Below are 27,890 nucleotides of genomic sequence, written 5' to 3'. Positions count from 1 at the left end.
ATTTTGTATCTTATACAAAACTGAGAAGCAGAACAAACAGAACAGGAATGTAACAAGTAATGCAGCAACAGCAGAGCTAGTGCAATTGACAGAGCAACAGTGCAGCTGGGGAAAGTGGTGGGAGCTGAGAGGAAACCCTCTTCAGCCTCTCTCCATCCTGACAGGCCTCTCCATAGAGAAGCAGAGGTTGGAATGGGACATATTGTCCATCTGCCGCCAGTGCTATTGGAGAAGATGGGCAACAGAGGCACCTGCTGTGTACAAGGTCCATAATGAGGGCAAAGGAGATGGCGAATAGCCAGCCTTCACCACTGCCAAAGAAGCCCAGACAATATTGAGGAGTGCACTTGACGCCTACACACCCAGCAGGTGCTCCTAGGAGTAGGGAGCCACTTTTCAGATGCAGTCTGCAGGACAGGCCATCATATGGCAGGGCCAACTTGGCTTCTGCGGAGAGGAGTAGAGAAGCGTAGAGGAAGTGCCACCACTTCAAGCAAGACCGCCCACCATCCACCTTCACAGCTTGTGAGGGTTGACCCAGCGGTAGGTGCCTTCATACTGGAATCCGACCTTCTTCATCAGTTCATCTGCCTCTGCAGGGCCACGGCTAGAAAATAAAAGGCCTCCCTGTTACTGTTCTGAAAAGCATGAGCATAAGCATGTCTCATAGAAACACACTGGCCGGATCAAGCAGCTGGTTTGGTTTTTTTCTGCCAGAACTTATTGCAACCTTAGGCTTCATCCTTACTGTAGGCCAAGAAGCACAGTAATAACACATTAAATTATCAAGAAGTTCACCAACATGCTGTTTTCTCACTTTTTCTTTTTAAAATCACTGAAACGATTGTGAAGTGTAATGGTTAATCTGGTGTGAATACTCCCCCTACCGACTCCTGAGCAGCATTACAATAGATTAGCACACCTACTATGTAAAAGCACATTTCAAAAAAGTGGATTAATTCAGCAGTCCGTTCAGCATAACATTTACCACAATATTAGGTTGGCAGAGTAAGACACCACTGACATCCCTAAATTTTGTTGCCTAGCTTGTCTCTACATTTGGGACAGCTTTGCTCCCAGGCCTTTCTTAAATTCTCCACTATTTCTGGTAGGGAGCTACAAATATACACTAATATAAAATGTTGTCAAATCATCTTTTTCACTTTGTTTGGCAAGCAAGGCCATACGCATGTCCAAGAGTCATTTTATGGAAGAATCAGGCTCAAGGCCATCAGAAAGGTCACTCTTGAAAAGGGCATTGCTCTACTATTTTATTTTTATTTATTTAATTCTCCCCAGTTATTTCTCCCTAGTTTGGGAAAGCTGGAAATGATTAAGATGGCAGGAATCAAGATGGAAATGGCTCTTATGTTACTCATTGATAAATGGTCGGTATGTCTGTTATACACCTGATTTGAAAGGACGTACTACTACATTTCCACATCTGGATAGTTTAAACTGTTCCCCACCCAAATCTGTTACAGCCTTACCTGCCATAGCGATAAGAAATTGGTTTGGGTTTCTCTGCCTCAATCTTGTGGAGCAGTGGAGTGAAAATACGCCAGGCCTCACGCAGCTCATCACTGAGGAGAGGAGTACACTGTTAAGTCTGATCCAAAGCAGCAATTAGAAAGGTTTCAACTAAGAAAGGAAAGACTGTATACCAATCACCATCCAGCCACCGACTGACCAATCATTCTATTTCCAGGACTCATTCAAATGTTTAGCACACTAGAGGACTTTAATCATAATGCTTTAAGAGAGATGGAAATTTTATGTAAAGGAATAAAGAAAAAAAACCATGAACAAAGATGTGCTAGATGACACAAAGAATTAAAGAAAAGAATTAACAGTACACACTGTCAAGAGTTTTGGGATAGGTAACTGCTTCTTTTGAATTTCCACATTTGTATCAGAAAGGGATTGTATAGTCCAAACTGATGGTTCTCTAATTCTCTTCCCATTTTATCCTCCTTGCATTTTAATGACTAAAGTGTTGACACAAGTGGACTGCAGTTCCAAGACCCCTGCCAGGTTTGATAATACCTTGGGAAAGACATCTGTCAGTCAGTCATTCACTCGCTGTTCTTTCACACAAAAATCTCCCTTTTTTCTGCCTGATCTTAATTCTGAGAACCTTTGAAAAGATCTTGCTACACACCTGCGTACAAAATGCATCTGGCTTCCACAGAAAACATCCAAGATAAGACGCTCATAAGCATCAGGAAGCTTTACACCCTGTTGAAAAGAAACAGGAATGAGAGGTTGAGTGTCCTGGAAAGCATGTGAGATGGAGAATGAGACCCTCTGTTCTTGCAACTGCCACTGGAAATAAAAAAATCTGACAGTAGCACAGGATGGTTTTTCAGCAGAATAGAAGTCTGAACACCTCAGGTACTGATCATGTAGGCAAAGCTATCACCTTGTTGTGAGAATGCTAAATGAGGGCCTGCAAATGTAAAAAAGCCACCTCAAACCAAACGGGCATAAATGTATGCCTACAGGCATACATTTTATTTGATTTCAAACAATACTTTTAAATGATTCCATTCCTACATTCAGGTTTGAAATCAGCAAGGGAATGTCAGTCAAGTGATGGCCAGGCATTTGTGAATGTGTCCTAAGTTTCTAGCCCTCAGTGCCTGTGCCAACATTAGTTTCACTTTTCAGAGAGCAAAAGGGTGGAGCAAAATAATGGTACATCTTGAGCTTCCACTGAAATCTTTTATGGTAATAATCCTTTGTCCATTTACCCCATGCTACTACTAATTCCATCCTCTTAATTCATATGTTGCTACAGTGCTACTCCAAATAATGAAAAATTCTGCAAGAGAATCTGGAGTGTAACTTTAGCTCAGAATTACAAGTTTGCTTGCTATCTAAAACACACTTAGTGAAGGTACCTTATAACGATTTCCATAGGTGAGGTCCAGTTCAGATTCTTCTGGGTTGAAGAACATCCCTGGTTTCTTGGTCATCATCTTAGTGTAGACAGCTTCATTGGGCTGTACCCGAATCACCAGCTCATTGCGTTTGCACTGGCGCTGGAAAATGTCACCTGGCACCTCCCGGAACTGAAGACGCACCTCTGCCTTGCGCTCATTCAGTGCCTTCCCACAGCGCAAAATAAATGGCACTCCTAAGATGAAGATGGTGAAAAATGCATAGTCACAAATAATAATAATAATAATAGGATCTCTGTGCGCTTCCTTAGCCAAAGCAGGTCTGGCACCCCATTAGAGTGTTCACATCCCTACCTCTCCCCAACTACACCAGTCTTGTCATACTCACCATCCCACCTTTCATTGTCTACATAGAGTACTGCAGCAGCAAAGGTAGGGGTGGCAGAGCCAGCTGGGACAGTGGGATCATCTAGATAGCCCTTCTGAGCCTCCCCTTGGCCAGAAGGATTCCCAGCATACTGTCCAAGCACCACATTCTCAGTCTGCACCTCAGAGATGCACTTTAGAACCTTCACCTGGTAGAAAAAGAGGGACACAGTCTGACATCTTCACATAGTAGCAGAAGTGAATTGAAGGGATGACAAGGGGTAGGGTTGGAGAGGAAGAGGGGCTGTTCCATTATTGATTCAGACTAAGGAATGAGAGCTGAGAGCTGCTGTCTCATCCAAAGGAATTTCCTTCTGGGCAACTTAGAGCTCCTTCACAACTCTTAAATGGAAACAATGATTGAAGGAAATGGCATGTACTATACATGTGACCCACATGAATGCTTTTCAGCTGCTTTAGAATTCTAGTCACATGTGTGTCTGTTACACATGACTGTGCATTTACAGAGTAAACAATCCCCTGAAAGTGACAATGACAGGGATAAGGAACTCATAACCCTCCATTCTGCACTCTCATACACAGTGCTGCTTTGCAACCTCACACTCACTAGGAAGCAACTACTGGTCATTCTCAAGGCTGTTGTGCTAGAACCTTGTGGTCTTTTCAAACTCTTAGGATTCTGTGATTCAGATGTTGGATTACAGCTCCTATAATCTCTGCCCATGGGCTATACTTGCCTAGTCTCAAGACCACTGAACTCTGTCCCCAGTTTTTGTCATTACTTAAAGAGTCACAATAGATCGACTCTATTTAGGGGACTACGAGACACTGGTTAGATGGAGGGTCTTGAGGTCAACCAAGATATATATCCATCAATGTATGTTTCAGGGGAGGGATTAGATGTCTTCAACGGAGCAGCAATTCAAGTTGTGCAGGGCAATGGAAGATATGGCATTAGCAGGGCAAAAGGTCATTACAGAAGAAGACGTGATAGATGTCTGATATCTATTCCGCCTTCGATTCGCCCTGCTACCCCAAAAGATCTGGAGAGCATGCCTAACCATTCGCCAAACCTTTCCCTGTTCTTATGTAATGCCAGGTCAGTGAAGAATAAGTCCCGTATCATCTATGACTTACTGATAGATCACAACACTGACCTGGCATGTATCACAGAGACCTGGCTAGGAGCAGATAGCTCTGTAACCTGGGCTCAGGCCCTTCCGGCCGGGTACTCCGTCAATGAGCAGATAAGGGGAAGCGGGCAGGGGGGAGGCGTAGCCATAATCCATAAAAACAATCTCACTTTAACCAGGATACCTATCTGTGCATTAAACCACATTGAATGCATTTACCTTCACTTGAAGACGAGGGAGAGTTTGGGGATTCTGTTGGTCTATCGCCCACCCCCTAACGTAACAGCCTCCCTAGCTGAGCTGACACAACTAGTCTCAGAGCTGATGTTGGAATCGCCTAGGCTGTTAGTCCTGGGTGACCTCAACATCCCTCTCAAGCAGGGGTAGGCAACCTGCGGCCCGCGGGCCGGATGTGGCCTGGCGAGGCCTTGGGACCGGCCCCAGCCCAGTCCTGCCGCCGATTGCCGCCGGGGCCTTTGGGGGGCAATTGTCTATAGAAGCCTCAGAAACCATGCATTTATATTAACATTTTTTAAAAAATCAGCAAATTTTTTCGTGTGTCCTCCATTTTTTTAAAAAAAGTGTCTTCCATTTGAAAATTTTGTCCTACATTTGTCCTGGTTTATTTATATATTTAATTTTTTAAAAAATTATTTAATTATTTATTTTTTGGCTTCAGCCCCCCAGTTGTCTGAGGGACAGCAACCCGGCCCCCGGCTCAAAAAGATTGCCTACCCCTGCTCTCAAGGGTGATTTGACTAATCTTACTGGTGCAGCTCGGGAGTTCATGGGTTTCATGACAAACATGGGCCTCTCCCAGATAGTCTCTGAGCCCACGCATTCTGCAGGTCATACTCTTGATGTGGTCTTCTGTACCAAACAGGCATATCCGTGGGCAGAAATAACTAGTATCTCCGCATTATCATGGACGGATCATTTCCTGGTTAAGGTTGGTCTGGAGACTACTATTCCTCCCTCTAGGGGTGGAGGACCAATTAGAATGGTCTGCCCTCGAAGGCTGATGGAACTCATTAGGTTCCAAGAAACCCTAGGGGGTTCTATGGTTGGCAGTGCCAGTGACTCTGTTGAAGTTCTGGTTAATTTATGGAATAACAACATCACCAGAGCTATAGACATGATCGCTCCGAAGCGTCCTTTCCAGCCCACTAAAAACCGTAACCCTTGGTACACTGAAGAGCTTAAACAAATGAAGCAGGTTGGACAACGACTAGAGAAGCTTACTGTAATGCTTTTAATGATTATTTCACAGATAAAATCTCTCGGATAAGAGCTGATTTGGATGCTAACTTTAAGTCAGAAGCAATGAGAGAGGCATCCAACGCCTCCGCCATTACTGTTAGACTGGATCAATTTGAGTCGGTAAGTACTGAGGACATGGACAAGCTCCTTAGTAGTCAGAAAAAAACGACTTGCCCTCTTGACCCTTGCCCATCCTGGCTGGCTGTCCAGGGAGCTGATATAGTCAAGCTGATGCTGAAAAATATAATCAATGCATCCTTCAGGGAGGGTACCCTGCCTTCTTGTCTTAAGGAGGCAGTGGTCAGACCACTCTTAAAAAAGCCCTCCCTGGACCCTCTGGATAGAAATAACTATAGGCCAGTCTCATTGTTGCCATTCTTGAGCAAGGTGATCGAGAGGGCGGTCGCCAATCAACTACAGGCAGTCTTGGATGAAGCTGATTATCTGGACCCATTTCAAACCGGATTCAGGGCGGGATACGGAGTTGAGACGGCCTTGGTCGCCTTAGTCGATGATATCCGTCTAGGCATCGACAGAGGAAGCATGACCCTGCTGGTGCTCTTAGACCTCTCAGTGGCCTTTGATACCATCGACCATGGTATCCTTCTGGAACGCCTGAGAGAGTTAGGTATCGGAGGCACTGTTCTACAGTGGTTCCGGTCCTACCTCTCAGGCAGATTCCAGATGGTGGCGCTAGGAGACAGTTGCTCTTCTAAGAGAGAGATAAAATTTGGTGTACCCCAGGGCGCAATATTGTCTCCTATGCTGTTTAACATTTACATGAAGCCGCTGAGAAAAATCATCCGGAGACATGGGGCAGGATGTTATCAGTATGCTGATGACACCCAAATATATTTCTCTATGTCTCAAACTGATGCAGTGACTATGGATGGCATCTCTCCTCTGAATGCCTGTCTTGGGGCAGTAATGGACTGGATGAGGGAAAACCGACTCAAGCTGAATCCAGGTAAGATGGAGGTACTCGTTATAGGAAACCCAAGCCCAGGTATGGAATTATGTCAGCCAGTTCTGGATGGGGTCACACTTCCCCTGAAAGACTCTGTCCGCAGCTTAGGGGTGCTCCTTGACTCGTCGCTTCACCTGACAGCTCAGGTAGATGCGACAGTCAGGAGCACTTGTTATCAGCTTCGGCTAATACGCCACTGCGCCCGATCCTGGAGCAGGGAGACCTTGAAACAGTTGTACATGCGCTGGTCACCTCTCGATTGGACTTCTGTAATGCGCTCTACATGGGGCTACCCTTGTGCCAAGTTCAGAAACTTCAACTTGTACAAAATATGTCAGCCAGGTTAATTACAGGTACTCGTCGTACCGATCACATAACACCGGTTTTGAAATCCCTTCACTGGCTGCCAATTAGTTTCCGGGCAAGGTACAAGGTGTTGGTGATTACCTTCAAAGCCCTACATGGCTTGGGTCCAGAATACTTAAGAGACCGCCTACTTCCATACTGTCCGTCCCGCACTCTAAGGTCCTCGGGGAAGAATCTACTTCAGCCAATAAAATCTAGGCTAATTTCAGTCACCCAGAGGGCCTTTTCCATCGCAGCTCCGAAGCTATGGAATGACCTGCCGAAGGAGATCCGTGACATTTCTACTCTTACAGCCTTTAAAAAGGCTCTTAAGACGGATCTCTTCCGGCAGGCCTTCCCTACCTAGTTCCACTCCCCATTTACTGTGACTTACGTCACTCTGTCCACCAATTCTTCTCTTAAATTTAATGAGAAGAATTAAATTAAAATTAATTAAAATAAAATCCTTGCCTCAAGAAGAAGAGCCCTCCCTCCATGACGTCATCATCAGACCTGGGAGGGAATGAAAAAGAGAAGCCCGATTTCCATCAGGCCTAACTGTGAATGTACTCACTTCGCTCTCTTTAATTTTATTGTATTTTGTTTATTTTTTGTATTTTATTTTATTCTCTTTATTTTTATTGTTGTAACCCGCCTGGATTCATTGTGATTGGGTGGGCTATAAATAAATAAATAAATTATTATTATTATTATTATTATTATTATTATTATTATTATTATTCTGATAGGTATTGGACAACATCTGGAAAGCCACAAATTCCATACCCTATTAAAGAGAAAATTTATTTATCTTGAGACACTTGTAACAGTGCCAGTTAAGAAAGAATAGGTCTACTCTTGATAGAAAAGAGCTTACATCATTATGGTGCACCAGATATCTGTTTAGTGCTTGTGGCCAATCTCTCTTCAGTTTTTAACCTAAAGAGATACACTGTTGAGTCTTCCCAGCAGTGAATAACACTGTTTCTCAACAGTAGATCATCCACTCCAATTTGACAGCGTAGCAACAAAAAATACTAACTTGCACAAGGGCATTCAATCAGAAGAGTGGAGATCAGATACTAGCTCTCTATCAGACACTCTGTGCTTTAACACAGTCTTTCCCCTACCTTTTCATCACGCACATCATCGGAGTTGGTAGAGGCTGGTTTCTCCATGGCTACCAAGCAAAGCATCTGGAGAAGGTGATTCTGCATTACATCCCTGCAAAGGTTACAGAAGGTTATCAACACTGGCGACAATAATATTCAAATTATTGGTCACAACAGCCCCACTCTCTGTCCCATAGCCCTCCTGCCACTTCCTTCCTTATATGTCTTATGTATTCATCTTGGGTAGCAGCACCCCAACTTGTCATGCTGTCTTTTCTTGCCTGTGTAACAAATGAAGTGTTTGGCCAGCATGAATGGTGCAGGGCATTGGGAATCTGGAAGGAGATAGAGGTTCTGGCACAACAGCCTAGAGAATGACCTGTGGCTGCCTCCTAATGGGCATGAGGCTACATGGCAGGGCTGTGTGTCAGAGTACAGAACATGCCTAGAATGTGGGATTTGACAGAATTTAGCTTTTTGGGGATTTCAGAGCTGAACTGCAGATTTTGGTAAGTGCAAGGCTCACAAAATAATGTGGGGCCTGGGGCAACAAGTAGATGTTTTATAGACACATTGTCTTCTGCAAAATATGCCCCACGACAGGCATGGAAGACAGGCCCTTCTCTCAGTACCACCACTATCACAAACACAGCTGGCTGAGACACAAGAGAGGGCCTTCTTGGTGGTGACCCTAGGGGTGATGTATTCTTTTAATATGCATGGTTTTAAATACTTCTATCTTTTTAATAGTATTCTATTTTAAACAAATGAACTATTTTAATATTGCAATAGTTTAATTCCATTTTAATTGTCACTTCTGTAAGTCTTTAATTGTACTGTGTTTTTAGACTGTAAGCCATTTGGGTCCCAATTCTGAGAGAAAAATGGGATACAAATAGAACAACAACAACAACAATATATTTTAAAACAACCATTTTTTCTTTAAAAAAAAGTAAGATGCTGAAGATTTTTAGGTGAACACTGATGGATGTGGGAGGAAAACTAGCATATTAGGGAGAAGACTAGACCAGAACATTTCTTCCCTCACATGCAAGACACTTTCCTCACATGGGAACACATTCAGATATCTTGTTCCCAAAATCTACAATCCTATAAGCATGTCTTAGACACAGGTCTACCACCTGTTTTCTGCTGTTAAATGAATCAAATTTCTACAGCATTTGAATATCATGTCTGTTGTTCACTATATTGCCCCAATGGTTGCCACACACATCCCAACTACATCAGGCAAAGAAGCACATTCACTCTTCTCACCGGATGATGCCAAACTCATCAAAATAGCCACCCCGGCCCTCTGTGCCAAATGGCTCTTTGAAGGTCAGGATGACACAGGCCACATTGTCACGGTTCCAGATAGGGCCGAAAATCCGGTTCCCAAACCTGCAAAAGCAAATAGAAGATGGCTTGCCTCAGGGGATAGAAGTGCTCCATTCAACAATCCTTTCATTGAAACCACAGCTTGCCCCACATCAAGTTAAAAGGAAGGTTTTTGGCACAGGGCAATTGGTGCTTCTGACGCACATGGGAAGAACGAAGCTTTAACAGATCGGCTAGGGAATAAACAAAAGGGGCCACGCTTGAGTGCATATGGTTTCTTTCTTGGTCCCTAAGGTCTGAGTCCTACATGGGCTCACCAGCACAAATCCCTCATGCCACACCCCAAATCCCTACTTTACCTGAGCACCATCAGGTTCTGCACCATCTCCTTGCCCAGGTAGTGGTCAATGCGGTAGATCTGGTCTTCCCTAAAAAGTGCTGAGATGTGATTTGATAGCTTGTTGGAACTCTCCAAGTCTTTGCCAAAAGGCTTCTCCACGATGACACGATTCCAGCCACTGGTGGTGGGGAGGGCCGAGAGAAAGAAAGGTCAGGCTCACATAGGGTAGTGGATATACAGCCAAAGGACGCCCCAGAGCCCTCACCTAATTAATGCTATGCATACCCTGCTTAACACACACTCCTGCCTGAAAAGAGAGGCAAACCTAGCATATTTCTGTAAGTACTGTATAAATTTTATGATGGTTTTTGGTAGCTCCAGCAAAGCCTTGAGGTAGTCTGCAAACCACTGAAATCCTATACCACCATCACTATATAAGCATCTTTGCCACACTCCAAAAATCATCAAGCACTGCCAATATATTTTCAGCCATAATAGCAAAACATCCATATGCTCTAAATCCTTATTAAAAAAAAATAAGGAGATCATCATGAGGCTGCTTTCTGTGCCAGACAGCACCATCTATGTTTGTACAATGAGTGCAACAGCCCTGGTTTTAAGTGGTGCCCAGAGCTCTCTGCATTCTTATGAAAAAGCAAGCACATTCCACTCCACTCCACTCCACTGGCCCTACTACCACACACCTCCCTCTTTCCCTGAAATTCATTTGCCAGGCTCTAAATCTTACATGGCGCTCATGCAGGTGTGCCGGATGTTAGCAGTGACATGCTCATAGACACTGGGAGGCAGGGCCAAGTAGAAGAGACGGTTTGCCTTTTCCCCATTATGAAGGGCATTCAAGTGAGCATTGAGCCGTTCAAATGAGGCCTTGTCATCATACTTTCCTGACACATAGGAGTTGCGGGCAAAGAAATCATTTAGTTTCTGCTCTTCTTCGGGGGTGGCCTGGAATGAAATGACATAAAAAGCTTTGTTATCTTGCAAAAAGAGTGGCTCCCTCTCCTTGCTATCCTTCACAGCTGTGCCCCTCTTCCCCTTCCATGGTCACTAAAGAAAGGAACTATCTGTCCCCATGAGAAAGGAAGAGAGGATCAGCTTATCCGCTGTCACTCCCATACTGGCAAAACAACAAACTCAGAACCACAAGCAAAGTCCTGAGGTGGTCTGAGGTAACAGATGGCAGCACTCACCTTGAGGTATGGCTGGCTCTGTTTGCGGATATCAGCAACTGTCAGTGGGGATCGGGCATATCCTACCACATAAGTGTCATCAGGAAGCAAACCATCACGATATAGCCACCTGCACAGGAGATCATAATGGTCTTCAAGCAAGAACAGGAGAGAGGGAGAGAAGTGGGGAGGGAAGTGGGGAGAGGAAGCCTTGAGGGGCAGCAAACAAAACTTACCAGATAGTGGGATAGATCTTCTTCTTGGCGAGGTCACCCTGCAAATACATGACAAAAAAGGGGACCATCTGTCAGTGCTTAAACAAATGGAAGACAATGTGCTAAAATACAAAGACTGAACTGTGAACATTCATAGGGCTAGAAATCAGGAGGCCCAGAGCAAAAAAGCCTCTAATGTCTGTCCCTATCTCCAAAGAACAAGCCTTTCCTTCAGACATGGTCTTAAATCCCAAAATGCTTGCAGTGGAGCGGGGAGAAAGAAAGATGGGGAAAGAGGAGAGAAAGGGAAGTACTTCTACCTTGGGTCCCTATATTGGGAGAAAGGCAGGACATAAGTAAATAATAATAATATTTCTGTTTTCAGAGGGACCCACAGTTATTAAGTGGTCTAACTAAAGTATATGATTATGGATGCACACTGAAGGCAGTAGATTCATTTCTGTTAGCATACCAATGGCAATCAACTGAAACAGTGGCAAGGCATGACATTCTGCAATACTTGCTGAACTGAACACCATTTGTCTTAATATTCACACTAAAAAGTGTGCTATAAGGCCAGAAAGTTCTTTACAATATGCTCTGTCTACTTGATCTTTTATGAAACAAATTGCATTTATTAATCCCATTGTGGGAGAAAGGCAGGATACAAATCCTTGAAACAAACAAACAAACAAACAAGGAGACTGGGATTAACCGCTAGCACGTCATTTAATTCTTTGTGGACATACATCTATCTCCATTCCAACAAGAGGGCCAGGGATGCAGGTTCCACGCCTTCCCAAATCCAGGGAATGGGATGGGCAATCTTGACACTGTATTTATTATTATTATTATTAACCTTTATTTATGAAGCGCTGTAAATTTACACAGCACTGTACATACAATCTTTTTAATAAGACGGGTCCCTGCCCTCGGGCTTACAATCTAAAAAGACATGACACAAAAGGAGAAGGGAGTGGTGGAGGGAAAGGTGATGAGGTCCAGCAGTTCCTCGCTACCTCCGAGGCCTGGACCAAGGCAGATGGACTGGAGGGAGGGCTTGGCAAACTGCAACCTTCCATAGGCCACCTGCTTCCAAATAGGAAGCCCTGGGAGTGAGTGTAATAGAACAAAGTACAAGGAGAAATCCAGCTTTGCCCTCCTGTTCACACACAGCTTTCCTTCCACAGAGGTCCATTTACTCCCGACCACCACCACCCCACATATCTTCCCGGAAGATCTGGTAATACTTTGTGCAGCCAGAATGTGGGGGCATGTGTGAAATGCAAGAGGCTCACTCACACCTAAAGTCTCAGCTCAGTTCAGCTATTTTGTTTAAGCAACTAAGGAAGAAAAGCATTGGCTCCTGGGGCCCACAATCTATTGCACCACTCCTTCCTTCCTTCTGCATAGCCCTTCCCTTTGGCCAGCAGTGCCATGCTGCCTGAAAGGCTCCAGCCCTTGCTTTTGTCCTTTGTCCTGGGTGGCAAACTCCATTGCCATTGGTGCAAGGCCCAAGGGAAAACATGCCCAGTCATGCTAGCTTAGCACAGCTGGCACCCACCCACACCTGTGGGCCCACAGCCCAGCTCCTCACGCCATCCATCGAACAAGTGGGAGTTATCAGTGAGTCAGCTGTCTGGTTGCTAAACAACAGAATGGACTGAAGCAACAAGGTGGTGGCGTGAGGACCACTTGCAACAGGGCTGACTGGGGCTATGAGGCCACAGAGAAGTTTGTAGAGTGAGATAGTCCTCACAACAGCCACCCAAAGACAAGGGAAGCAGAGAGAGAAAGAGAAGAATAGGCCACACAAAGAAATACAGATCGCTGGGTTTTGACCACTTGGGCTAGTGATGGGGAACTCTGCAGGCCTCTCCCCCCTTTTAAAAAATTAACAGCAAAATTGGCTGGGGGATTCTAAGGACTGCCATCCAAAAACATAACTTCAGTTCTGTACAACAAACACACTCCTGCATTCCTGGTAATGACCAGATGGCCTCCCTTTCTAGGACATGTCTAACATTTCTTCCTTCTGTCCAAGAGGAATTTCAAAAATGTGCTCCTTTTGAACATAACTAAGAAGCACGAATTCACATTTAGATTAGTGTTTTAGCTCTTACTTGGTCATGTCTTACATTTCCCTTGAATGGCCTACATTTTGCAGTGCCATGTCCTCCTGTGCACTTATGACATATAGTCATCCTGGTTACAGAGTGCCCCACATATCATTTCTTTCATATCTAGGGTTGCCATATCCCGCCAGGGGCGGGACAATCCCGGTTTGGGCGGTGCCATCCCGGTCCCGGTCCGATTTGGCGCCCAAACCAGGACGGCCCCGCCCCCCGCGGCCACCTCAGCCCCAGCGGCGGCTCCAAGGCCTTGCTGAGGCCTGGGAGGGCTCTCCGCGGTTGGAGCTCCAGCCGCGGAGACGCTCCCTCCCGGGCCCCAGCGAGGCCTTGGAGGTGGCTCTGCGGTTGGAGCTCCGGCCGCGGGGTCCTCCAAGGCCTCCGCGAGGCCAGGGAGGAGGCCGCTTCCCACCGCGGCAATCTCCGCGATGAGGAGCAGCCACCGCCTCCTTCCCGGCCTGGGAGCCGGCCTAGGCTTCCTCCCAAGCCGGGAGGAGGACAAGGTTTAAAAATGTAGCACCTTTTTTTTTTTAATTTCCTAATCAGGAAATTAAAAAAAAAAGTCCTACATTTTCAAACCTTGTCCTACATTTGTCCTGGTTTGGAGGTCCTCAGTTATGGCAACCCTATTCATATCCCTCTTTTAAAAAACCTTTTTTCTACAAAGCTTTTTGCTTAAGCCCTTCAACCTCAACCCCAATACAACAAAGCCCAAGTTTGTGTGCCTGCAACAGCTCATATTTCATTTGCTGTTAACCTCTTTCTCTCCTCTGCCATGCTGAATCTTCACTCTATTGTCAGAATAGGCTGCTTGCATCAGACATGCGTATTTTCCACTAAAAACCTGTAGAGTACAGGTGATGGTGTGTGTGTGTGTGTGCGCACGCACACGCTGTATACTAAAGCTGCTTAGTCATTAATGGGCTCTGAAAATGTGGAGAGTTGTTATTAGGCAAAAAACTGTGCAGCTAATACATATCTCTGTAATCAGTTTCCCACAGAGTTCCATAATGAGCATGTTCACATGATGTGAATGCATATTCTGTATTATGTCTGCACTCAAACTGTGCTTGGTTACTGCAAGAAGATATACAATTATGCTGATCCTCCAAGGAGCCTTGTAATTATCATGAGGTCTAGTATAGAAATGCCATAAATAAACTATGGCATTTTAAAGCATTCAAATACCAAGATTTGTTTATTTATGGAATTTATATATCATCCTTTTTAATATTTATCCAAAGCTGATATGGGCAAGAAGCAGTTCTGTCCAACACAGCAGAGCAGAACACAGGGATACAACATCCAGCAAAGCATGTGTCATGAAGAACTGCTAGTAACATTTTTAAAGCTGCCAGAATTTCTACATTATTCCAACACCTGAAGTATCCCAATAGGAGTTATTGAATTCTGTAGCAGAAATCTGAAAAATACTGGCAGATGGATATTTGGAACACCTGGATTCTTAATGTGAATGCTTACAGATAAGAAAAAAAAAGAAGATTCACATAATTGGATGAATGACAATATTAGTAGGAAAGAAAGCACCAAATACAAGTCTACCAGCTTGAACCATGAATTGGGAGAAGCAGAAGTGAAACCATAACAGAAGAGCGTAAACAACTCTTTCCCTTGTGTAAATGGCTAATACAATTTGCCATGGAAGAAGGATCAGGAAAAATCTTTCCCATCTGTGAATTTAATGGAAATGGGATTGTGGAAAATTCTAATGGAGCACCTTGATGGATGCACAAAGAATTAACATCACTTTATTTCAAGAGTGAGGTTGTGTGTCCCTTCAGATGGTGAACTGCAACTGCAAGCATCAGAATGTTTTCACTGCACAAGCAAGAAAATGCCAAACAGATCTGTCTCCCATATGTTGGGAATTTCCAAGAGTTCTCTGGGGATCCCATGTGGAAATCTTCATCCTAATCCAAATATGTTTATTTAGTGGTGAAGGGCACCACTATTCACATGCTCAGAAGCTCACTCATTCTTTCAATAAATCCCATGTTCCACATCTTAAACACCGGCAGGGAAGTTTCCAGGCTTCATTTCCACCAAACAATAGTTTGATGTAAGCCTTCAGGCCATCATTGTCACTACAAAAACTCTACCAGTAATAACTAAAACTGGCATCTGCAGCACAGAAAGCAGTGCCAGCCCAACATATTTTGCTGCCTGGAGCACAATGGTAACCTCTCCACAGTAAGACCAACTGTTTGAAATGTTCTATTGCACTACACATGCATTAGTTCTTCATCTACCCTTCAGAGTGCTGCTAAAAATGCCACATCACTCTGATGCAGGACAAGATCAACCTTGCCCCAAAGGCAACTCCCTATTTGCTTGATTAAGTTATGTCAACTTTGCACCTGCAATAGATTAATCCCTCTCTATTCAACCAAGCCCAACTCCGCCCTAATCTTTATGTAAGAAGGGGTTTGAATTACTCTTGCCCTCCCTGGTATTACTGTGCAAAGAGGAGTTGTGTCTTGTACACAACACCCTATCTTCACAAAGAGCCTTGGTTTAGGTAAAAGGAATAAGTTCCCTTACCTATTGATGATTTCCCCTACCTAAAGTTACTAAAACCAGCATTTCTGGCTGCTTATTTTTACATGCAGTAGTACAAAACATATACAGACACATGTAGGTAAAGCCAAATCAGTCAAGGTAGGGAGCACACAATGATGTACTGAAACATCCTACCTACATTTTCTGTTCTCACAGGTGGGATCTGAATCCCTGGCATTCATCAATCCTTACTTGGTTATATAAGGCCCCATAGTAAAAGGCAAGGTCCACTGCTTTCTCTCTATTATATCTTCAGCATTGGGTACATGGGACAACAAAAAGAGCCAAACCACCTCCTATTGTTGCACTGAAAGGATTGGTCATATTGGGAAAGTAGATCTCTTCCCAACATTACAATAGTCTGCACATGCTACTAGTGCCAATCTCTCCCATGCTATGTATTTGATTACACTTTGACTCCGGGGAGAGATTGCTTTTACTTCTCCCTCCCACCCACAAAGTCCCAAACCTTGCCATGTGAGCACACTGTTCCCTCCTAATGAGGCAAAGTTATCTACCCCATTATTGATAGCAATGCAAATGTGGGTGCAGAAGTATAGATTCTTAGCCCATCTTTTGTGCCTGCAGCCTGTCCCCTTTTGACTGCCTATGGATTCTGAAACATCTACACCCAAGGCTTTCCCTGATCCCCACGCATCCCAGATTTACAAGGCTTTTTTTTTTCTTTCACCAACCTCAACTAGATGTAGACTGATCTGTAGTAACCTCCAGCTTTGTCTATATTCATCCAGGGCTGGAAGCTCTTTATCTAATGTAAACACTGAGAAATCAGCAATGACCTGGGTGAAAAAGGTGTGAAACAGCCAGGGCACATAAGGTTTGCAGCTGGTTGGGGTATGTGTATAACTCAGTTTCTAGGTGTAGTCGCTGCCTACACAGGTCAAGGGATCTAATTCCTTCACTAAGAACCTCCTGGAGAGCCACCAACAGCTTAGCCTGCTTTCCATGGCTCCTTAGTGAGAGGAGGCTCTAGAGTTCAGCAGCTGGATACCAGGGCTGCAAGCTTTAATCGGTTTAATTGCTAATTAAGGGGAAGTGGCCAATTTTAATTAGTTATGCTGTGAACAGGGTGCTTGTTGTTTATTTGTTATTTTCATGTTACCATAAGATATGATATGAGAACACAAAAGGCCAATGTTAAAGATAACTTCTTAATAATGGGTGTTTCGACTGACAGGTTAAGTTGTAGGTACCCTGTATCTAGCCATATTGAGTTCTGGGTATTACGTACAGTTCATTTTTACCTGATTAAAAGAAAGATGCCTAAGCAACTAAACCTTCATTAAACTGACTGCAGTCCTACTGAAAACAAGTTTATTTTATTTTATCTTATTTATATGCCACCTTTCTCTTAACCTGGACCCAAGACAGCTCACAAAAAGTTAGCTGTCAAATCTGCAATCCCAGTGTAAAGTCATTCTCCCACCGTAAAGAAAGGATAAAAATCACTTATAGTAATCATTCCAGGTTTTGAATGTTAAGTATATACGGTAATGATATAGAAAACTTGCAAACCAGGGAGAAGGGTATCTTAGCCTTCTTCTTTACACATGGACTTTCTATACACAGGGATCTTTTGGGTATGCATAAGCGTGTGCCTGTGTGAAGTATTTGATAGTGTCAGTCCTCTCATCGGAATGGTTCATGGTAGACATAAGTAGGGCAGGTTCCTTGATAGGAATGACAACCAGCAGAGTAGGCCTCAAAATCAGGAAATACATCATTTAAAAGGTATTGTTTACAGTTTTTAAACAGGTTGCAGAGTTTGTGCTGCACTTGCTGTTAGGTACAATTACAGCAAATTCTCCCAAATCCTGTTAGTCCATGACATTTAGGCACTCAGTGCTTTGAAGCAGTTAGTCAGTTGCTTCTAAGGCACTAGACCAACTAGAAAAGATCAAGGATCTGGAACGGGGTAGGCAACCTGCGGCCCGCAGGCCAGATGCGGCCCGGCGAGGCCTTGGGACCGGCCCCAGCCCGGTCCTGCTGCTGATTGCCGCCGAGGCCTTTGGGGGGCAATTGTCTATAGAAGCCTCAGAAACATGAATTTATATTAACATTTTTTTAAAAATCAGCAAAAAATTTTCGCGTGTCCTCCATTTTTTTAAAAAAAGTGTCTTCCATTTGAAAATTTTGTCCTACATTTGTCCTGGTTTATTTATATATTTAATTTTTTGTCTGAGGGACAGCAACCCGGCCCCCAGCTCAAAAAGATTGCCTACCCCTGATCTGGAAAGTCAGGTTTTACCAGCCTTGATGCTTCTAATTTCGCTGTTTATATGCTTTCAAACCAAACAGGCTGGATACTTGAGCTTACACCAACCCCTGCAGATAGCTGATGCATCTGAGAGTAAAGGATGGGACCACTACCACCAACCATTGCACAAAGGGAGTGTGAAGGTATCTTTGAAGAAATAGCCCCTGCTTTCCCCCAGAACAACTGCCTGCTCTAATGAGCTACAATTCATAAGTTATGAAGTACAGTATATGGAAGTATATTCATCTGCTGAAGAAGAAACAGGGGAGGGCTGGTGCCTTCCCCATCTCACCTTAGCTGAACACCACACCTTCCTCTCCAGTGATTCAGCAAATGTTAGTGTTTCTGCTTTTGCTGAAGCTGTGTTGCCTCCTCCCTGCCCCCCTGCATACAGTGAGATGCTTGTTCTCTATTCTTGTGGTGAACTGGAGCCTCTCGGCGAGTGGCCCAACCAGTTGAAGGCTACAGCACTACAGAAGAAGAAACTGGAGGAAGCACCACTCAAAAACATACCACAGATTTTCTTAGCAGCCATGTACAATTCGCCAAAGTGTAAGGGGGTTGGGAACACTATTCTACAGTATACATAAATACTCCTCTAAGTCTCAGTATCTCTATTTTTAAATTAAAGATAGTCTACATCTCCCTTGATTGCCTCCACAGGATGCAATAAAAAGATAGATAAAGCTTTTAAGAGTAATATTTTATAGTGTTATCACTGGAACACCAGTGAACCTTATTCTGATAGCCCACAATATGATGGTATCTATTGAATTTCTTCACTGTGTCTCATATTAAAAAAATACATGTAGCTCTGCATATGAATCCAAACCAGAGTACACAAATATGCAATACAGGGAATAAATCAAGGGCACATTCTCAGGTGCTTGGTTTTGTAAGGATAGTAGGTTGTATTTTTATAGAAATTGCTCTCCACTAGGGGGAAAAATCCTTACACTATCAGCAGATAACCCTTTGCAATTACAAGGAGACAGACTGATAAACAAATCCACCCAGGGAACCAAGCTCCTTTAGGCTGATCTTTACTGGCCCCAGATTACTGACACATTACTAAACCCAAGAAGATATGTCAGGATTAGCTACCTACCCCCTCAAGCATGCTCAGAAACACCCCCACCCTTGGACCAAAAGAGAGGGTGATTACGCACTGTGCACTAAGCATGCAGCTGGGTTACCCAACCGCATCTGACCTCAAGGAGACACTTGCACAAGGGGCAGGAAGACAAGTCATGGTTTGCTTCAGGGCAGCATAGCTGTTCAACCTGTTTCTGGTATTTAGGCCACACCAGCATCCTGTCACCAGTCACAAATCCTGTATCACTGTGTAACCCAGCTCTGAACAGGAAGATGCCATATCCATCTACCCTGGGTACCACAGTGACAAAAAGGGTAGAAGAAGAAGACAGAAGAGAGATCAACAGAGACAGTGCAGTGACAGGAAAGAGCTCTGTAAAGGAATAAAACGTAAAAGATAATTCTCTGGATCTACAGGCCCTGTTTCTTTACAGTAATGCCATAATGTACAGCTGCTCCTCTGTTTTCATGGACTTGCCTGTTTGTGGGTGGCAAATGGAGGGGAACAAAATGGGGTGTGCATCACCATTCAAGCTAATGAAGCTTGAATATAGGCGAATTTCAATTTTCGCCCGGGGGGAGGTTTGGAACAGATCCCCCACAAAAACAGAAAGGCAACTGTAATTCATTGCAATCTGTTTTATTGAGTTTTGCAACCCAGCTCTAGTAACAACAGTCTGTTAATCAGCCATAAACCATGACCTGAATTTAAACCATATCCTGAACCTATGGCTTGTTAGTGGGTTATGTACTCTGTTGTTTAAACCACAACTTGTTGTAACACCTGAACCTACAATTATGGCTTGCCTGACTTGCTTCTTCAGTTGCCCACCACAAAAGCTGGCAAAAACAACAGAAGCCAGAAATGGAGAAGACACCATTATTTGTTTGGTCATCCCTAATGCACTTTGTGATAAATCATGGCTAACAAAAACTATGCATTACAGTCATATGTGAATACATCCTCTATGTTAAATTTTCCCTCCTATGTAACATAGAAGATCACATACTTCTGTTCCTCCTATATAGTTGGGTGCTGCTTACAGAGAAATGCCTAAAGTCATAACAGCACATGGTAAGTGATCCTACATTTTAGGGAGAAAACTTGTTACAGATATGCCATTTTTGACAGTAGCCACATGACCCATACAATTCTGCCTCAAAGAGTTCACCAAGCTTCTCACATCTAGAGGGGAAAAACTAGAGGGAATCTATAACCATTTCTAGAGCTAACAATTATACAGTGTGTGACATTCATTCTTTCAAATGATCCAATTTGTATTTGAAAATGCAGGTGAAGTCCTCCAGGTCATTCAATTTTTTTTCATCAAGATGAATGTTTGAAAAGGAGAGGGGAAAAAAGGAAAGGTGGAGAAGAAATAGATGCTCTCGTACCAACTTATAGTGACTCAAAAACTTCAAACACAGTAGTGAATACTAGTGAATCAAAATACAAGTTACATTCTCTGGCAACTCTTTCATGTCAAAAGTCTCACAGGTTATTTTTCTCTGTCTATTCCTTTTTATAGTTATTGCTTTTATTATTCCGTTGACAGAATAAAATCTCCATATGCACTGAGCACAAAAATCTCATGAGCGTCTCAAACAGAAAATAATCTCAGACCTAATAAGAAATTAACATTAATACCACTCATGAGAAGATCTGGGAACCAATTCTCTGCAGTGCATATGTTGAACTGAAAGGGAGCTCCTCTTTCCTTCATATCACCACCACCTAACCTTTCCTTTAGAAAGACTTGCAGTTTTAATAGCTGATTATACAGCCACTTTCTCACCCAGATTCCCCTTCTGTGGTTTGCTACTTTGAGAAATTTTTCTCCAGATAATTTATAACATATCAGTTCAAAATACCCAAATACCTAAAACAGTGGTAGAAATTGTTTAGGTCTCCAGATATTGTTGAACTGAAATTCTCAGTATGCCTCACATCTGGCAATGTTGCTTAGGGCTAACAGGTGTTACAGTCCACAAACAACTACAGGGCCACACAACTCTTACAACTTGCCTTAAAAGACCAAGATGCCTATGGTCTCAGGGTGGTATACATTCTTCATGATGCCCAGCTTGTCTCAAAAGAAAGAAAACTCACCGAAGCCCCCAAGATGATGAAGATGTGGGTATCTGACTTGAGGAAGTCATTCCCTTGGCACAGCTCTTCTCGAAGCATCCCACAGATGTCTGCTTGGGTAAGCTCCTCCTGCGGTTGTCGAGGGATCCGACTCATGTTGGCAGCTTTGTTGTTTCCTGAGGAGAAAATGGGCTGGACAGGTAAGGCTCCTCCTACCTTCTTGCCTTGTCTTTCCTCCCTGCTCCAACCTGAAGGTGCTGCCTAGGTGAGCAACTCTCCTTCCAGGACACAAATAGAGATAGATGGGTGTCAGATAGGTTAACAATGCTCAATTGGTCTCCAAGGCATAAGTTTCAACTTGCTGCAAGTTAATTTAACTTAGCTTGTGCCAAGTGGTTCTGACAGGAGGAAGCATGCAAGTGTTTATTTTATTCACTAATATTTTATTAATAGCATTTTTACCTTAAAACGGGGCTTTTGGAGCACCTTACGCAAACAATCTCTTTTTAAAGGACAGCCCACAAACTCTAAAAAGTGACAAGTAAAAAAGAGGGGATGAAAGAAGAAAAAAAGAAAGCACTAAAAAAAGATTTTGAGCAGATGCTGACGAAGACACCAAAAATTAATTTTCTGGACTACATATTCCAAAATCCCCAGCCAGCATGGTATTCTGGGAACTGTGGTCTGAAAGAAAGTTAACTTTTCCACATTCTGCCTACCAGTATCTACCAGTTGATACTACCATGCAGTATCAGCATATTGAAATGATACATTTCAAGGGGATGTTTTCAGAATTGCATAGGCTAGAAAGTCAAACAGAGCACCTGGGCAGGTGCTCCCAAGCTGCAGCAGACCAGCAGACAGAAGCAGCAAAGAGCTGTTCACACAGCTGGTGCATGGCAAGGGTTCATTCCAGAACGTGGAACCAGGGAGGATGGGAGCGGTCTAACTCCTCCTTCCGTAGATCTAGTTGCTCCTGAACCTCACTCCCTTTGTGCACCTGTTTGATCCCTCCCCACAACCTCCTTCTGACCCTGTTCCATCCTCTGTTTATTCTCCCTTTCCTCACCCAGCTCCACTGAATGCCATTGTTCCTCATTCTCCAGCTCCTGCCCCATGAGAGAGTTAGTGCAGGCTGGCACATGTAGAGGAGTGTGTGCATGGTTCCCAGAAACAAAACAGGGGAGCATATATCTGGGTAACCTTCTTACTCTCCCACCTCAACCTAGGCCCCCTTGCAGCCAGCACTCTCCCATCCCATAGACATACAGCTCTTCCTCCACTGTGCACCTTCAAGCACCCCCTTCACCTCTGGCTCCTTCTCCCAGACACCCCATACCCAGGGACACTTCTCAACCCCCAGCCCTTCTTATTCATCCCCACATACTTCATACTCACTTCTTTACACTCAGGGACCCTCCTCGACCTCCAGCCCCTCTTGTTCACCCCCATGTGTCCCCCCACAATTCACCCCTCTACACCCAGGGACCTTCCTCAAGCCCCAGCCCTTTTTCATCCCTACACATCCCTCACAACTCACCTGTTTACAGGCAGAGACCCTCCTTGACCCCCAGCCCCTCTCTTCATCCCCACAATTTACCTCTTTATACTCAGAGACCCTCTTTGACCCCCATCCCCACAAGCTCCCCCACACATTTCTCAACCCCCAGCCCCTCTTTTTCATCCCCACATGTCCCCCACAACTCACCTGTTTACACCCAGGGACCCTCCTCGACCCCCAACCCCTCTTTTCATTCCCACATCCTCCCCACCTCTTTATACCCATGAACTCTCCTCAAGCCTCAGCCCCTCTCTTCATCCCCACATCCCTTTGCATCCAGGAACTCTCCTCAATCCCCAGCCCCTCTCTTCATCCCCAAATGTCCCCCCACAACCCACCTCTCAACCTCAAGCCCCCATTTTTCATACCCAGATGACCTCCCCACACTCACCCCATTATACTCAGGGACCCTCCTTGACCCCCAGCCCCTCTTTTTCATCCCCACGTGTCCTCCCCCCCCATAGTCACCTCTTTACGCTCAGAGACCCTCCTCAAGCCCCAGCCCCTCTTTTCATCCCCACATGTCCCCATACACACTCATCTCTCAGCCCCTAGCCCTTTTTTGTTCTCCCCAGACATACATTCACACCTCTTTACACCCAGGAACTCTTCATCATCCCCAGCCCCTCTCCTCATCCCCACATGTCCCCCCACAACTCACCTCTTTACACTCAGGGACCCTGCTTGGCCCCCAGCCCCTCTCTTCATGCCCACATGCCCCCCACCTCCCTGACCCCCAGGGACCTTCCTCAGGCCCTAGCCCCCAAATGCCCCCCACAACCCACCTCTCAACCTCAAGCCCCCATTCTTCATCCCCACCTGGCCTCCCCACACTCATCCCTTGACCGCCAGCCCCTCTTTCTCCTTCCCCTCCTCCAGCCCCCTTCCCTTCCCTGCCGTTACCTTCCCCCTGCTGCTGCTGCTGCTGCTGCTGCCGCCGCCCTTCTTCCTGCGCCTGCTGCTGCTCCCCGAGGCGCTCTCCGCTCACACTGGCGCGGCTCCCCATTCCCCGCCCCTCCTGCCTTGCTGCCGGCCTCTTCTTGGAGCTAGTAGTGACAGCTGCCCCCACCGGCTCCAGGCCACGCCCAATGGGAGGCGCCGACCCATTCGGCTCAGCGGGGCCGAGGACCAATAGGAAGAGGCCAGAGATAATGCGCAGCCGGTTCCCTCACGCTGCCTCCTCTGGGGCATGGAACACACACACAAACACAGAAGTTGGATAAAGCGGCTTCCGGTCGCTTTCAAGGGGGCGTGGCTTCGATTTGACGCACGCCCCCGAAGCGGCCGGAAGCTGCGCTGAGGCCGCGCTAAGCAGGAAAGTGCGGCCTAAGCAGAATCCGGAGTAATCCTACAAAGGCCTTGGGCTCTGAGTGTAAACGCCCCGACGCCAGAGCAGCCCCAAGGGAGAGCTCCATCCTGAGCCTGATATTGCACGGAAATACAGGAGTAAAGGACGCTCTTTCTAGTGCAGTGGTTCCTTTGAGTTCTGGACGTCAACTCCCAGAATCCTCAGCCATCCTGGCTAACAGACGGGAATCCTGGGAGTTGTAGTGAAAAGACCAAAGTTAGGTCTAATATAGCTATAGTATATCTGCTGGATATCCCAGTGGTGGGGAGTTCCCCGTTCCGCTTCCAAGCTGGACCCGCACGCCCGTCCCGGCGCCTTCGCCCTAGGCGTCCCTCCGCACGTGCGCACCGTCGTCCTGATGCACGGCCAGGGCCTGCCGCCTGGATCGGGGACCACGATGGCCGAGTTGCCCGCGAGCCAGCCGAAAAGAGGAAGAGGGGTGTCCTGGACCTACGCAGAGACGGCGGACCTTATTGCCCTATGGGGCCAACCAATCGTGCTGGAAAAGCTGAAGCAGTTCCACCGCAACATAGAGACCTACAACGAGGTGGCGGAAGCCATGCGGGCCAAGGGCCACCAGCGCACGGCGGAGGAGTGCCGCAGGAAGTGCAAAACCCTCAAGGGGGACTACCAGAAGGCGAGGGAGCAGTACCAATCACGCGCGGGACGGGGCGCTCCCACCATGCCCTTTTTCAAGGAGCTCCACGCCTTCCTTTCTCCCGATTCCAGACCCAGCGCAGTGGACACCAGCTACGAAATCACCCGGGTCCTAGTTGGCCAGGAAGTCAAAAACGAAGGCGGGGAGGACTCCCTCGAGGCCGGAGGATCCCAGGAGATTTTGGAGACCGCTCCAGGTAACACGTACCAGGGCCCCAGGGAAGGGGTGGGAGGGCCACAAATAACAAAAACACTATGTTTTTACCTGAGAGGACACCTCTCTAGAAATCTATAGGTCTTCCAGTGCAACTCTGTGGTCAACGTCCGACAGACACTGACCCTAGAACTGTGCTGGAGGAGCTACAAATGCCTAGTACATACGCTGAAATTTGCACTGGGAAAAGGGACGGCACGCCCCATAAGGGGTAATGGCATGCGTGCCTGTGGTGCACTCACACCGCCACATGCACGAGACCCATTCATTTCAATGGGGCTTGGAAATAGGCGGAACTCTCTTTACGTGGGGGGGGGGGTCCGGAATGGATACCTCACGTAAAGGAAGAGCAGACTCTAGGAATCTCTTGGTCTTTCAGTGCAACTTTTAATTAAAGTTGACCATAAGAGTTGCACATTGGAGGACCTAGATATTCCTAGAGAGAACATATTAATCAAATCCCTGAATAATCAAAGCCACAAATATGGATGGAGGAGTGTATATACTGTACCGCCTTTGCAAAGGATCAAGGCGGTTTACAAAATTACATAAACAAATACATAAACGATTTACATAAAATTCCTTAACAATACTTAACGTATACAAATTAAAATTCCATCCCTCTTCCGTTAACTAAAACACAGGCATCAAATTCCAATTTAAATTCATTAAATATTTAAAATAGATAAACGTAAAATAAGCCAGTTTAAATTTTACAATTTTAAAACTGGCAGGCATAGGAGGGACGTTTGGGGCGAACTACATCAATGAGCAGGAGGATCATGGCTCTAGGGTGGGCATGGGGCAGCCATGAACTGCATTCCTCATTGCACAGGTGAACAGGAAGACCTCCCGGACTCGGATGAGACGTCCGCCAGTCAGAGAGCTTTGGACACCTCCTCCATGCCATCATTCCATTGTGGAGAGCGGACCTCCGCATCCTCCAGGTCCATTAACCACCGGGACCGCTCACCTCTCCAGCAGGCCGCCACGGCAGCCAGCGATGACAGCCAGGACGAAGAGAGGCCAGGTGAGGGCAAATCTGAGCTGCTGTGGCATGCAGCAGTGGCCATGCATGGTACACCCGTTCCCTGAAAATGACAACAAATGCACCATGTTGCATGTATGCATGGATGCTTGTAATAGTGGCCTGTAAGGGGATTGATGTGCACATTCTGCTACTAACATCACACTGCCATTACGTCCTGCTATGCTCCGGGGCCTCCAGGGGTAGTGTTCGTGGGGGTGCATGGTTGCGTGTGTCCTTGCATGAGTGCCGGCTGCATGGACCCAGGCCCCCTAACCAACCCTCCCTTGCAGTTAACCCTCCCCCCAGACCCTGGAGTATTTTTCGTGGTTAACCAGTGCCCTGTTCTATGTCCTACAGACCAAGAAGGACCAAGCCATATAGCCAGACAGCACCCGGTGGCCCACCTGACTGAGTTCCAAAGAAGGAGGGTGCGTGGGCCAGCAGCAATGGCGGCTGCTAGTGCCATTGATCGCCTCATGGAACAAAACTCAGAAAACATGAGGAAACTCCTTGCACATCTGGAGCGGGAGGGGGAGCGCCACAGGATGGTGGTCGAGAGATCCCTCCAGCAGCAGGAACGCCTCAGTGCCACCCTGGAGGCCCAGACCGCTCTGCTGGCCACCCTTGTGGAAGTCATGAGGCCAGTCCAGGGTGACAGAGAGGGAGCTGTAGGCCAGGGGACAGGGAGAAGGGACACCCCTGAAGACGAGGAGGAGGAGGACACTATGGAGGTGTACACCCAGGATTCCCCCCTTGAGGAATCTGCCAGCCTCCTGAGTGCACTGGCTGAGGAAGAGCCCCCTTCCCACCACCAAGTGAGAAGGCCAGGTTCCCGACAGGGGAGGACAGCTAGAAGAGGCAGACGACCCAGTACCCATCCCCAGTGACATGGCTGTCACACCCAGAGCCACCACCAGCATCCTTGCCAGCACCTTCCCCCGCCACACACTAGCCTATCCCTGACTACCCTCACCATACCTGCCTCCCTGGCCTCCTTTGCTACTATGGCCCACTGCCCATGCATATATACAAAGAGGATGTCATTTTAAGAAAAATAAAAACATTGTATTAAGACCTATTTTCCAAGTATTTACATGTTTTGGGCAAAGGGGGTGGGGGTTGGAGTGTTTGGGGAGAGGGTAGGTGCAAGTAGGGTCTCAGGGCTGATGGGGGCCAAAGTGCTCCAGAAGGGTGTGTACAGTATTTTAGAGTTGGTACATCTGACCTTCCACCGTCTTCTCCATTCTGTGATCTGTAAGGGGAAAACAAGGGAAATGTGTGGTTAGCAGAGAGATGTGGACCCGAACACTCGATGCCATGGACAGGGTCCCCTGGTCCTCCTGTGCAGTCCCTCCGCTGAGTACACAGAGGCGCGCGCACATACGGGCCCATTGGTGTGCCAGTCTTACCACATTCCTGGTCCTGGTCCCTACTTCCAGGAGGTAGGCCAGCATGGAGACAGGGACGTCACCTTTCTGTCTACCAGTTACCAGTCATTGGCTGGGCCTGGAGTCACCACCAACTTCACCTGCTATTAAGGAGGGGAGAATTGGATCGTGCGTCTGGTCACCGCAGTGTGGTGAGAAGGGGACCCACAGGACCACCACAGAGGCTGCATCATGCAGCCATTAGCCCTCCCATTGGGGACCTACCTTCTGGAGGGTTGGCTTCTCCACCTGCAGGGGCCTTCTCTTCAGGGCTGGATGAGGAGGAGCTGGA

General features: G+C 46.1%; 2 protein-coding genes and 1 long non-coding RNA gene across 5 annotated transcripts; 1 reads left to right on the top strand and 2 right to left on the bottom strand.

Annotated features, from left to right (window-relative positions):
- Positions 1-16: 16 nt before the first annotated feature.
- LOC149322942 (glucose-6-phosphate 1-dehydrogenase) lies at positions 17-24,088 on the bottom strand. Of its 2 annotated transcripts, none has more exons than XM_089485103.1 (13): positions 23,826-24,088; positions 21,383-21,537; positions 11,212-11,249; positions 10,997-11,105; positions 10,534-10,751; positions 9,805-9,963; positions 9,383-9,508; positions 8,126-8,219; positions 3,292-3,478; positions 2,904-3,139; positions 2,162-2,238; positions 1,491-1,583; positions 17-607 (listed from the first exon to the last, which is right to left on the bottom strand). In XM_089485103.1, the coding sequence occupies exons 1-13, from the start codon at positions 23,926-23,928 to the stop codon at positions 517-519; spliced, it is 1,686 nt and encodes a 561-aa protein (XP_089341229.1). In that variant the 5' UTR covers positions 23,929-24,088; the 3' UTR covers positions 17-516. The 2 variants fall into 2 exon arrangements, with proteins under 2 accessions (XP_089341229.1, XP_089341236.1); XM_089485110.1 differs by lacking the exon at positions 23,826-24,088 and adding an exon at positions 21,824-21,847 and having other exon boundaries at positions 18-607.
- Positions 24,060-27,240, top strand: LOC149322941 (uncharacterized). Its single transcript, XM_089485138.1, has 3 exons — positions 24,060-25,124; positions 25,977-26,171; positions 26,529-27,240. Exons 1-3 carry the CDS (start codon positions 24,629-24,631, stop codon positions 27,056-27,058), a joined length of 1,221 nt encoding a protein of 406 aa, XP_089341264.1. The 5' UTR covers positions 24,060-24,628; the 3' UTR covers positions 27,059-27,240.
- On the bottom strand, positions 27,212-27,890 carry LOC149322940 (uncharacterized). 2 transcript variants are annotated; one of them, XR_016272301.1, is made up of 3 exons: positions 27,824-27,890; positions 27,581-27,702; positions 27,212-27,423 (listed from the first exon to the last, which is right to left on the bottom strand). It is a non-coding gene; the product is annotated as an uncharacterized LOC149322940 (long non-coding RNA). The 2 variants fall into 2 exon arrangements; XR_016272302.1 differs by having other exon boundaries at positions 27,581-27,699; positions 27,824-27,885.

The sequence above is a fragment of the Sceloporus occidentalis genome, unplaced genomic scaffold (assembly GCF_023333645.1).
Source record: "Sceloporus occidentalis isolate IW3139 unplaced genomic scaffold, rSceOcc1.0.p SCAF_1, whole genome shotgun sequence".
In the NCBI taxonomy this organism is placed as follows: Eukaryota; Metazoa; Chordata; class Lepidosauria; order Squamata; family Phrynosomatidae; genus Sceloporus; species Sceloporus occidentalis.
This window is presented reverse-complemented; position numbering and strand designations above follow the sequence as displayed.

Excerpts from the sequence above, each read along its gene's own strand:
- LOC149322942 (XM_089485103.1), bottom strand. The coding sequence starts at position 23,928 with ATGGGGAGCCGCGCCAGTGTGAGCGGAGAGCGCCTCGGGGAGCAGCAG. Across the intron at positions 9,509-9,804 it reads CAGAACCTGATGGTGCTCAG|GTTTGGGAACCGGATTTTCG; the intron begins GTAAAGTAGGGA and ends TTGCTTTTGCAG. Across the intron at positions 3,140-3,291 it reads AGACAATGAAAGGTGGGATG|GAGTGCCATTTATTTTGCGC; the intron begins GTGAGTATGACA and ends TCTTCATCTTAG.
- LOC149322941 (XM_089485138.1), top strand. The coding sequence starts at position 24,629 with ATGCACGGCCAGGGCCTGCCGCCTGGATCGGGGACCACGATGGCCGAG. Across the intron at positions 25,125-25,976 it reads GATTTTGGAGACCGCTCCAG|GTGAACAGGAAGACCTCCCG; the intron begins GTAACACGTACC and ends CTCATTGCACAG. Across the intron at positions 26,172-26,528 it reads CCAGGACGAAGAGAGGCCAG|ACCAAGAAGGACCAAGCCAT; the intron begins GTGAGGGCAAAT and ends TATGTCCTACAG.